This window comes from Gigantopelta aegis, chromosome 13 (genome assembly GCF_016097555.1).
Source record: "Gigantopelta aegis isolate Gae_Host chromosome 13, Gae_host_genome, whole genome shotgun sequence".
Taxonomy (NCBI): Eukaryota; Metazoa; Mollusca; class Gastropoda; order Neomphalida; family Peltospiridae; genus Gigantopelta; species Gigantopelta aegis.
In genome coordinates, this window is record NC_054711.1 from 13,764,135 (window position 1) to 13,776,634 (window position 12,500).

The 12,500-nt window shown below is 36.1% G+C and overlaps 1 protein-coding gene across 1 annotated transcript in view; it reads left to right on the forward strand.

The window, feature by feature from the left end:
* Window positions 1-12,500, forward strand: part of LOC121387151 (multiple epidermal growth factor-like domains protein 10) — a 45,607-nt gene that overhangs the window by 29,966 nt on the left and 3,141 nt on the right. The window contains exons 11-13 of the mRNA XM_041518176.1: window positions 1,449-1,652; window positions 3,805-3,942; window positions 5,196-5,339. Of these exons, the coding sequence (XP_041374110.1) occupies window positions 1,449-1,652; window positions 3,805-3,942; window positions 5,196-5,339 (486 nt within the window). The remainder of the gene's footprint in view (window positions 1-1,448; window positions 1,653-3,804; window positions 3,943-5,195; window positions 5,340-12,500) is intronic.

Sequence of the window (12,500 nt, forward strand, 5' to 3'; positions counted from 1 at the left end):
AATTGTGTAGTTTTAAAATTAGGAACATCCTAATGATATATGCATTAATCCATCGTTCAAAAACTAAATACTACAGAAATTAATTACGTTGTTTGTTCTGCTTTGTCAGTGTTTTCAAAAACAAAACTACCAACCGAGTAAAAGTAAACTGTTTTTCTTTTAACAAAAACCTAGCTAATTAAAAGGTGTTTTTTCCGTTGAGTCGTAAGGATGTTTGGTCTTATTTTTCCAACAGTATGTAAATACGCCAAATATAATATATATATACAATATCTAGTGGCCCATCCATTGTCCGATGTAACAGCACGCCAAACAGTATCTCGGCAGTTCAAATTTCAAAATGCACCCAACTTTGCATTCCACAGTAACACTACTATTGTTGCCAATGGTGATAAATGTTACATGTATATATTTCGCAATTATTTTTACACATACTATTACTTTGACATCAATACACGAAACTACACATATTTGTAACATATTTCGGACTATACTTTTTAAAAAATCAGTATTTTATTTCAGAAATTAAGCCGAAATATCATGTCTGTCCCTTGCAAGGGGTGAAGTTATATAAAGTTTAATATTTTGTTAAAAATATATTATTGTCCGAAATATATTACAAATATGTGTGGTTTAATTTAGAGCCGGAACCCAAAATGTTTCCATTTTTATTATTGACCCAAATACAATATCTAGTGATCCATCCATTGTCAGATGTAGCAGTACGTCAAATAGTATATCGGCAGTTCAAAGAGCAAAATGCACCCAAATTTGTATTCCACAGTAACACTACTATTTTTGCCATTAGTGATAAACGTGACATTGTTTCTTGTCATACAATGTTTGTCATCTGACCTGTGAATTCAAGTAATTTAATTTGAACTAGTAGTGTGAGTGTACCAGCTACTGTTACTGTTAGTTTATTTACGTGCTTATATCCAAAAGAGGTCCAGGCACGTCCATCCCACGTCCATTCTCTGGCATCGAAGTGGCTGAGCACCAGACAGAAGGTATTTAATTTAAAGGTACAATTTTGACTTTATATCAAATGGGAAGCGCTTAATTTAGATAGCGTGTCCAAAAATTATAAACATTCATGAGAGCTAATTCCTAATATTGAAAATAAAACGCCAATTTTAGACTGACTGTCCAAAAGAAAAATGATTGTATATTTTTAGTCTTGGGATGGGTAATTCTAGGGGGTACTTCTAGTGGATCATTGTGGAAAAATGATTTAGTGGGTCGTTTTGGAAGTCCTTTTGTTTTGCGGATTCTGTTTTGGTCAATCCATATTTATGGTAATGGTACGAACAGGATTGAAACTATTTTGTATAAATTATTTGTACTAATACACAAAGCGCTATTGAACTAGGTTTACTCCTAATTCATCCTAGAACAGAATGTCATGAAATGCTTTTATCGAACCTTATTATGTAATATATCGACAGACAAATATAACAGAAAAGGCGTTACGGTGTACAGCTCAGTCGCTGAAAATCAAAGAAACACTGGCCACCTGTGTGGTTCAATAAACTCAACCAGTACAGATGTGATGTGGATGACATGTGACGATACAGCTAGATACATCACATTCTACCGAGATAACAACAACAAAGACACGTCGATGGACTTCTGTGAAGTCCAAATATTTGGTAAGCTAAGCTATTCGTTATTGCTCTCATTCTTATTTAAACTAGATGTTGTTGGTGCTTTTGTTTTTGCTTTTTGTTTGTTTGTTTATTGGTTTTTTGTTAGTTGTTGTTGTTGTTGTTGTTGTTGGGGGTTTTCTTTGGGAGAATGGGTTTGTTTCTTTGGTTGGTTGTTGGTTATATGTTTTAATTCTGAAAAACGTCCAACCAGTACACCAAGACTGTTGTTTTAAAATTTGTGGTTTGTGTGGTACAGACGGTGGATTTGTTCTCGCTGGGGACGTAAAGTATTTATTTATGTATTTATTTATTTATTTATTTACTTTTTTATTATATAGTGTTGAAATGTTCAATAGCTCGTAAGCGTTAAGTCACCTATTAATATCACGTTTCATTAATGATTAATATTTTCCACGTCTTAAAAAATGAAGGTACGCCCAAGAGTCATGGGCCAATAGTTATTATGTTACAGATGCATTCAGGGTTATAACTGTGTCTTATGTTTAGAACACACATACGTCACTATGTCGGCTCCAAATGTATCAAATAACACTCGCACGCACGCACCACGAACGCACGCACGCTCACACATGCACATTCATTACACTACATATTCATTATACAAATAATTAGTATCGTTATAACAAATATTTACTACCAGAGACTAGTGCAAGAATATAAAGAGTCTCCCCCCACCCCCCCTCTGAAAACAAAAACCAGAAGGGGGACGCACACACCCCTCGTCCCCCATCGATCAGTGTTTACAGCTGATGGATATATATTGGCTCATACCTTTAGGTCTTCGTGTATGTTATTGCTATAAATAAAAGAATAAACGATTTTATTATAATTATTATTACTAATTTCTGATATTTATTTCTTTGTGTTGCATACAAACTAAATTAATTTGTTACTGCCTAATCCAAGGTCATGTGTCTCTGTTTTGTACGGCACATAGTCTAGAACTTATTTCTTAAAAATGTTTTCTTCAGTATGTAATGCTGGCACTTTCGGTCATGACTGCGACCAGTTCTGTCATTGTGGTTATGGAACGTGTAACTACGTAACTGGAGAATGTACTGGACGATGTAAATCGAACTGGACTGGACGCACCTGCAGTGGTATGGTATAACTCATAACCTACAAATCAGTTATCAAACCTAAAGACTACCACTAGTTGTAACAAATCTTTGATACGAAAGTTAAAGTTTGTTTTGTTTATCGACATCACTAGAGCACATTGATTTATTTATCATCGACTACTAGATGTCAAACGTTTGGTGATCTCTTATGTGCACTTTCCCACAGACAGGACAGCGAATACAACGGCGTTTGATATATCAGTCGTGGCAGACTAGTTTGGACGGGAAAAATCTAGTCAGGGAATGGGTCAGCCGAGGTGGTTTCATTCCGCTTTACCATTAGCAACAATTACAACATGTTTTGGTCTGCAAATTTGCAAAAGTTACAATCATGCGTTCCCAGTCTTAGTAACATAATTGTTCAGATAACTAGAACACCAGCAATCCAAATTATTGGCTGCTATTTCAAAAATAAAACAAACAAGTGTTGGTAACTGCTTGGCCTTCCAGAAAATAAATGTTTAATAATAAATAGTATTGTGATTTTTGCAAAACGGTTAATAATATAGTATTCGCAATAAAAACAGAACACAATGTATTTTGATCAACTACACATAATATCTACATGTATCATATTCGTGGGGAGAAAACGAAACAAAACATAGTGTAATAGTAAACATATGAAGCATTTATAGCCAGATGAATGTCTAGCAAAATCTGTTCTTGCAGTTGGAACCAACCCTGAAAGACGTAATATAAATGTGTATGTTTGTGTAAGATATGTAGATGTTTTGTGCTTATGTGAGCTGGCAGCAATTTGTAAAAGAAGATATTCATATTGAGAATAGTGAATAAAATGTAACTAAATTAAAAAAAAGTGTTTGTGAGAACAACCATTTTGACAAAGTTGTCAACTTGCAACAAGTTTTATCAACTTCAATTTAGCTATTTTATGTTTATTCCTATCAGCCATTTATGAGTTATACCTGTGCATTACCTTTGAATGTAACAAATACTGTTAAGCGTATAACAGTATGAAAAAATTCATTCACTTTGTATTTGTGCGTTTTCAGAGTGTGTCTCTAATCACTATGGTCCTCTGTGTGAAAACTCTTGCTCCAGCAAACACTGTAATGTACCATGCAACAAACGGACTGGACAATGTGACAACGGATGCACGGCAGGATGGATAGAACCAGACTGCGCAAAGAGTAAGACTTACTCCAAAAATATTTTATAACCTTTGTACGGTGCAAGTGTTATAAATGTAGAACATAATTCGACGGTTTTATTAACATAAACATGATTACGTACACACACACACACACACACACACACACACACACACACACACACACACACACACGCGCGCGAGCGCGCGCGCGCGCCGTATGCAGTTATTAAAATCACATCTTTGCACAAGGCAGAGTCGAACTAACGTGAGACAAAGTCCTGATTGCTTCCATGATCCACTATCATTATATTCCTATGGCAAGTGTAAATGAAAAAGACTTTTCCATAATCAAAAGTCCTATTTCTGTACAAACCAGAATCAAAGGCAACTATTGTTACAATGACGGATGTTGTGTATTTTGTCTATAGTTGAACATTCGTATTCATCTATCTGCAGTAAGTCTACCACTCTTTCAAACTGCAATTAAGGGGCACTTTAAATTTTCGGGGTTGTAGATGCATAATCCTTCCTCGTTAGTGATTTACACCATCGGTAATGTAAATGGATTCTTGTTTATGAAATGAGCCTGTTTTAGCATAACAATATATCTATGCTCACTGCATTTATGGTCATCCTAATGCGAGTAATAGTTCAACATAGGTTCTGACCTACACCACTTTCATAAGTACCTGTTTTATTCCAACCACCGAATACATATCAAAATGACTGATTCAAAGAGAATACCAAATGTATTTGCTGATACAATGTTTTATATTTTAAACATTATTATAAGGAACGCTTTTTTAAATATCAGATCCATTCATTTACAAGCTATACAATCCGTCGCATAACGCACCTGCAATACCTGATCAAAGTAACTGCAAGTAATAATGAAGCATTAGGAATAGACATGTCAAACTATATTTGCACAACATAGTATGTCCTTGAACCAAAGTAGACTTTCACATAGCCGTATAACTTTAAGTGACCCATTACAATTGCACATATTACACATATCAGACCAATATAGGTTCTGACCTACAATATTTTCATAAGTATCCATTTTATTTCCACGACCGAATACATATCAAAGTGTTTGATTCAAAGAGATTTCCAAATGTACTTATTGAAACAATGTTTTAGATTTTAAACATTATTATACGGAACTGTCTTTAATATCATATGCATTGTATTTCAGTAGACTAATCCGATATCTATCTTAGTGGCTACAGGACAAGGACAGTCTCTGTAAGTCACAATGTAACGTCAGCTCTTGTGTTTCTACTTCAGAATGTTCACAATCTACATACGGTTTCCGATGTGCAAACAACTGTAATCAGCGAAATTGTCTTGGAACCTCGTCGTGCGATCACGTGACTGGGGGTTGTGATCAAGGCTGTGATCGAGGGTATCAGGGTGAAGATTGTACAACGAGTATGTATTTATGATAGTATAAACTTTATACATATCAGTAAATTGTACAGCGAGTATGTATTCAAGATGCTACACGCATTACACATATCAGTGGATTGTACAGCGAGTATATATTCAAGATATTACACACATTACACATATCAGTGGATTGTACAAAGAGTATGTATTCAAGACATTACACACATTACACATGTAACCCGGGGCAGAAGTAAAGACAACACTTCTTGTGGTTTCAGTGTTTTATTGTAGGCCAATTGGAAAAACCTATAAAATATAATACAAACATTCCTTACAATCACACATTAACTTTCACACTTCCGCGCACATGTATAATATAAACTCTCAATTAAGATAAAATTAGTACATCACTATGTCCGAATATCAATATAAAATACTATTACAAATAAATATATCTTATCAGACATCCACAATGTCTATTTGATCAGACACTTGAAATGCAGCAGTGTTTAAACAATATATATATAATAATTAACCACTTATTCTCTGCAGAATAATTCTATCAAATAGTATGGACTGTCTGCTTCTGATGAAAGCTGATCGTAATCTGACAATTAGGAAAAATCTAGTTATAAAGGGCGTAGTCCAAAATCATGCAGTGCATGTCACGGTGTCGAGTCATCAGTCTTGCGTGAACTGTCATCGTCGCATGTGAATTAACAACTACTAACAAACACAATAAACAATGACTACTGCTAACACAAAAGATGAACTAGACAACACACCTTTCTTTAACTATTTTATATTTAAAGATCGACTCCTACAAATTAGTTTTTAAAAATACTTAATATATTATAATTAATATTTAATTGAAATCTTTCATAATTAATAATTTAACACCTGGTTACATATTCCCCTCCCCGAGGTAAATGTCTCCTGACATTTAGTCACGATTCAGCTGTACATTTCATAAGACAGCTGCAAATAAAATACTGTTAATTACATCAAACATTGAAATATCACACTGAATTCAGACAAATACATTATAATGCATATACACTGCGATATACACATTTGTCTCTGCAATACCTCAAATGTCCGAACCTAAACAAATACAAAAACAATTAGTTAGGTTAAATATATACAATTATCAAACACCACAGCTGATAACTTAGCTGAACTTAATTGGTAAAACTTGAGAAGTATGTCCTTCACTGTGTAGCTGGTCCCTATCTGTTATATCCTGATCAGAAGTTGCTGCACTCACAGTATCAGGAATCACAGCAGCATCGTCTACAGCTTCAGGTTCCTGACTCACTCCCTCTGGTGATCGAAATTCTGGAGCAACCTCTACTGATGAGGGTAATGCAGAATTTACTCCCACAGATGATGGACAAGACAGCTGTACTGGGCTCAATCTCCGACGTTGAGGGATCACATATTTCAGGCTGGCCTGCGAGTTTTCACTTAAATCGGACTCCGAGCTGAACTCCTCTCGTGGATATAACCTGACAGGCTCCTTCGGTTTAACCATATGGCTAACTCCGGTAATAATCTCCTCACAGGGAATAATGTTGAACGGCAGCAACATATTACGATGGAGTGTCCTCATAGGACCCTTGCCCACTTCACGACGCACTCTATACACTGGAATATTCCCATTTGGTATTTGAGATACCAGGTAGGGTTCCTGTTCCCAACGATCAGCTAACTTTTGCTTTCCTTTCAAACCTACTTTCCTGACCAGCACTCTGTCACCTACTTCTAACTTTGTCTCTCTCACCCCTCTGTCATATCAGTCCTTATTCCTGTCACCGTATGCATTGGCTTTTTCTGCTGCAGCTCTGTAACCATACCTCATTCTACCTCTCAACTTCTGCACATACGAACTTGTATCTAGGTCACCTTCTGTATGTGGATCTATCCCCAGAAAAGCATCTACTGATAGTCGAGGATTCCACCTGAACATCAAGAAATGTGGTGAATACCCAGTCGCATCGCTCTTCGTCGAGTTGTATGCTTGTACTAGAGGAGCAACATACGATTTCCTATCAGCTTTCTTCTTTTCATCCAATGTGGCAAGCATCTTTATCAATGTCTGGTTGAATCGCTCGGCTGACCCATTCCCCATTGGGTGATAAGGTGTAGTCCTCGTTTTCTGAACATTGGCTAGATTACACAGCTCCTTAAACACTCAACTTTCAAAATTCAATGAAAGGCATTCTAACTTACATGCTGGGTAGTTCCTCTCACTAGGTCTGAGTCCACGACTGGCGTATGCAATTATCCTTTCTACACCTTGCTGTTTCTGATATAACACCGCTCCTAATCCAGAACTAATGAAATCTGTGTGAACAATAAAAGGTAATGCTTAATCAGCATATGCTAAAATAGGTGGCTGTGTCAACTTCTCCTTGACTACATCAAAAGCTATCTGCTGCTCATCTCCCCATTTAAACTCAGCTACGGGTTTCTTCTTCTTCCTGGACTTCCGTGCTGCAGGACTGGTTCCATGCCCTTGAAGCAAAATGTTCAAAGGTTCCACCAGCTTGGCGTAGTCCTTGATAAAACGGCGATAATACCCCGCAAAACCCAACAACTGACGAAGCTCCTTAATATTCTTCGGTGCCAGCCACTGCTCAACAGCTGACGTTTTCTCAGGATCCGTAGATATACCTGCTTCTGAAACTACATGTCCAAGATAGGAAACTGAAGTATTAAAAATTTAGATGGTTTAAGCTTTAAATTGTGTTGACAAAGTCTAGCAAATACAGCTTGCAAACGCTCCACATGCTCTTCAAAAGTCTTGGAAAACACTAAGATGTCATCTATAAATATCAGACAAGTCTTCAAGTGCATCTCACCCATGCATTTTTCCATCAGACGCTGGAAAGTCGCTGGGGCATTGGTAAGACCAAATCCCATCCGGTTACACTCGTAAAATTCCAATTTGCCCGCATTGAAAGCTGTTTTCTCCTTGTCGTTCTTGTCGACCTTCACCTGCCAATAACCTGATCTCAAGTCTAACTTGGAATAGTACTTAGGTCCATGCAATGTATCTGTAACATCATCAAATATTGGAAGCATGTAACTGTCTTTGTGAGTCCGATAATTTAAAGTCCTGTAGTCTATACAGAATCTCAAAGAACCGTCTTTCTTCCTTACCAAAACAATGTTAGATGAAAAAGGACTGCTAGACTCTGATTATACATGCATTAAGCATTTCCTTGACATGTTGACGAACCTCATCATACATACCAGGAGGAATCTTCCTATAGGGAAGCTTGAACGGTCGCTAGTCAAACAGCTCTATCGTATGCTTGACTAAGTCTGTATTTCCTATATCTAGAAGACCTGAAGAAAAAACGTTTCCACTTACCCAGTACCTGTCTAACTTGGGATAACTGATCTTCACTAAGGTTATCTCGGTCTATCTGTACACCAAGTTCCTCCGGAGTAGAACTATTCTAATTTTTACCAGGTAATTCAGCTAAACTATCAATAACCTTTACCTCTTGGATACTGCATATTTCCGACTTGGGCTTAATGAGTAGCGGCTTTGCGGACATATTACAAATCTTGACAGGTATCTTGATACTAGAACTGGCCTGGTTTATCTTCACAACTCTAGGACATACTGAACATGTAGAACTCCCATCCAAGTTTTCAGTAACAACTTCAGAAATATTTGAGCTAACTCCCCTTGCTATACCGTTAACAACCGCTGACTGGTACGGAGCTACATAGAATGGCTTCCTATTTAAAGATTTAACTTTAAAAACATTGCAAGCAATGCTATCAAATGCCACCTGCCATTCGGAAGGAATGTTACCTTCTGTTCCTCCTGAAGAAACATCTCTACACAGTCTAATGATGTTTGTTCAACTATCACAGGACATTTCGCTGTAAATTATGTACCTGGTACAACCAACACTGGAACAAAAAACTCTGTATCTGCTAAAAAAGAAATAAGAATTAAACATTCAATGTATCCCAAATACTTCAAAGATGAACCATCTGCTACAGATACTTGTAATCCTAATGTATCTAAGATAAGAAGATTCTGCTTAAGTACATCAGGTAAGTTGTTATATCCCGTCTCTGAAATAGTTGTAACCATTGACCCACTGTCAATCAATGCTCTCATCCCTTGTCCATTGATCTTAATTAATTCTTCATTGGAAGAACCAATTAATATCTCCATTAAAGTTTGGCCAGAGTCATCATGTTTAACATGGTGAACTATGACCTCTGGTTGGCGATCATCAGAGGTCACTGCGCGTTCGGATGAAAACGACCCTCGCCACAGCCAGCTCGACCTCTGAAATGCCCTATCTGGTAGTTATTCCCCCTACCTTGCAGATAAAAGTTTCCTCTTCCTTGCTACCACGTCCTCGGTTTCCAAATCCTTGACCCTGTATGTGAATATCATCTAATTTCCTAAGCAACACATTAAACTTGTCCTCTATCTTCTGATCTAACCTTTCCTTTAAAGCTTCCATTCTTTTATCAAACCGTTGTTCCAAAAATGAACCATCCTGGTTAATCTTTTCAGTAGTCAGTCTCTGCTGATGAACCGTCTTAGATGTGTTAGCTAAAGTTATGCTAAGCTCCTTTTCTACATGTCTAATCTCCCTTAGTAATTCATCATAATTACGGATAATATCATACTTGTGTCGAGTTTGACTTTTCAGCTTTTCACAACTTAAAGAAGACCAAAATTTATGTCTCAATAAATCATTCCTGGATCCTCTGTCCAAATAACCACAATCAATAGCGGATTCCAACAAAGACTCTAGTCGACAACCAAAATTTGTTACAGACTCTCCCGGTTTTTGGAAAGAGTAAAAGAATTCCTGCATTATCATGTCATTGGTAGCAACTTCACCAAAGAGTGTGTCTAGCTTTGACAAGATATCCTCAACACTAGCTCTTTCTCCAAGAGGAATAAGCATTTTTCTTGCGGTACCCCTTAATGACCTTCTGATTGCCTGTAACACTACATGAGTATTCATGTCAGGATCAATAACTAAACATTGCACATCAAATCTCCACTCTGTAAAAGATACATCACCTTTTTGAAGCCGATCATCACCAGAAAATGGCGATATCTTAGGAACAAAAGATGGTTGTTTCATGCCAACATTATCATAACAGTTGTCCATGTACAAACGTCTCTCCTTTGGTCTTGCTCCTAACTCTAGTTTGTGAAACTGACTAAACACATCTTTAGGCCAAGCACCTGCTTCTTGCACATCAATCACTGCATCTTCACTTGGTGAACTAAAAGCTAGAGGACCTGGTTTCCTCTCTGCTTTAGGTGTGATTACATACTTACCACTAGCATTCAGAGCCTCAATCATGTCAGACTCAGACATTTTTCTCGACATGTTGAAATATATCCAAAGTACACAGTAGATAATAAATTAACCAACTATCTGTAATCTATCTACATACACATAGAGAAAATCTGAAATGAATATATGAAAACAATTAAAACAAATCCTTACATGTACATTAGAAAATTAGAATCAATATTTATGTACATCTAACACCAATTAAATATGCAGAAAATATAGACCTATGTACCATCCAAGTAACTGACAACATCAATAGCCTGAAACTCAAAACAGCATTATTTACAAAATTATATCTAGAGTAGTACTACACCACAATACATTAGTATGTACATTGAAAAAAAATGTTTTTATGTAAGTTACAAACCACTAACCTTTATGAAAATATAACTGAAATAAAAAAATAAATTGCATGTTATGAAAACAACTACATAATTGTATAGTATCACTCCAACTCTAAAAATAAAATAATTACTACATAGTTATGTTGTTCAACTCTGCATCCTGACAATCAAAATAATCTTATAACCAATATTAACAATATCTACCTTTAATTATATACTATCTTTATCATAATATCACTGAAAAAAAAATTCATGAATTAAATTTGTATTTTATTTCACAACTGCCGTAAACTAATATCTATTAATTTTAATTGCTTTATTATTTAATTGACCCTAATACCATCTACACATTTATTACATCACTATGTCCGAATATCAATATAAAATACTGTTACAAATAAATATATCTTACCAGACATCCACAATGTATATTTGATCAGACACTTGAAATGCAGCAGTGTTTAAAAAATATATATAATAATTAACCACTTATCCTCTGCAGAATAATTTGATCAAATAGTATGGACTGTCTGCTTCTGATGAAAGCTGATCGTAATCTGACAATTAGGAAAACTCTAGTTATAAAGGGCGTAGTCCAAAAGCATGCAGTGCATGTCTCGGTGTCGAGTCATCAGTCTTGCGTGAACTGTCATCGTCGCACGTGAATTAACAACTACTAACAAACACAATAAACAATGACCACTGCTAACACAAAAGATGAACTAGACAACAGACCTTTCTTTAACTATTTTATATTTAAAGATCGACTACTACAAATTAATTTTTAAAAATACTTAATATATATTATAATTAATATTTAATTGAAACATTTGATAATTTAACACCTGGTTACACACATATCAGTAGATTGTATAACGAGTACGTATTCAAGAGATTGTGTAGCGGATCGAAGTGGAGATTCGGTTCAGTACGGTACATTTAATCTCCAAAAGACTGTACACTTTAATAGCAACAGCTTTTTATACCCGATATTAATATGAAGACCAAGGTCGACATTGTTTCTCAAATATAGCAAGTATACAAAACAAATAACACAAAGACAAATTGATATATAATATTGTTATTCACAAAATAAACACAATTAACAATTACACCCTTGACTTTTACAACTAAAGTGAAACTAGTACAATCACCCACCCATAATACTACTGCTACTACTATACTCACTTCCCTTAAAAGACCACACTTCATTTCAACATATTTTCGTGTTTATATCCAATTAAGATTCAAGCACGCTGTCCTGGGCACACACTTCAGCTATCTGGGCTGTCTGTCCAGTACTGTGGGTTAGTTGTTAATTGTTAGTGGTTGGTGGGAGAGAAGAGGGTGTTGAGGTATTACGCCTACCCACTGAGTCGTTAAAAACTCGCTCTGGGTGGGAGCCAGTACTGGGCTGTGAACCCTGTACATACCAGCCGTATGTCCGATGGCTTAACCACGACACCGCTGAGGCCGGTTTTTAAAATCTCTACCACAATTGG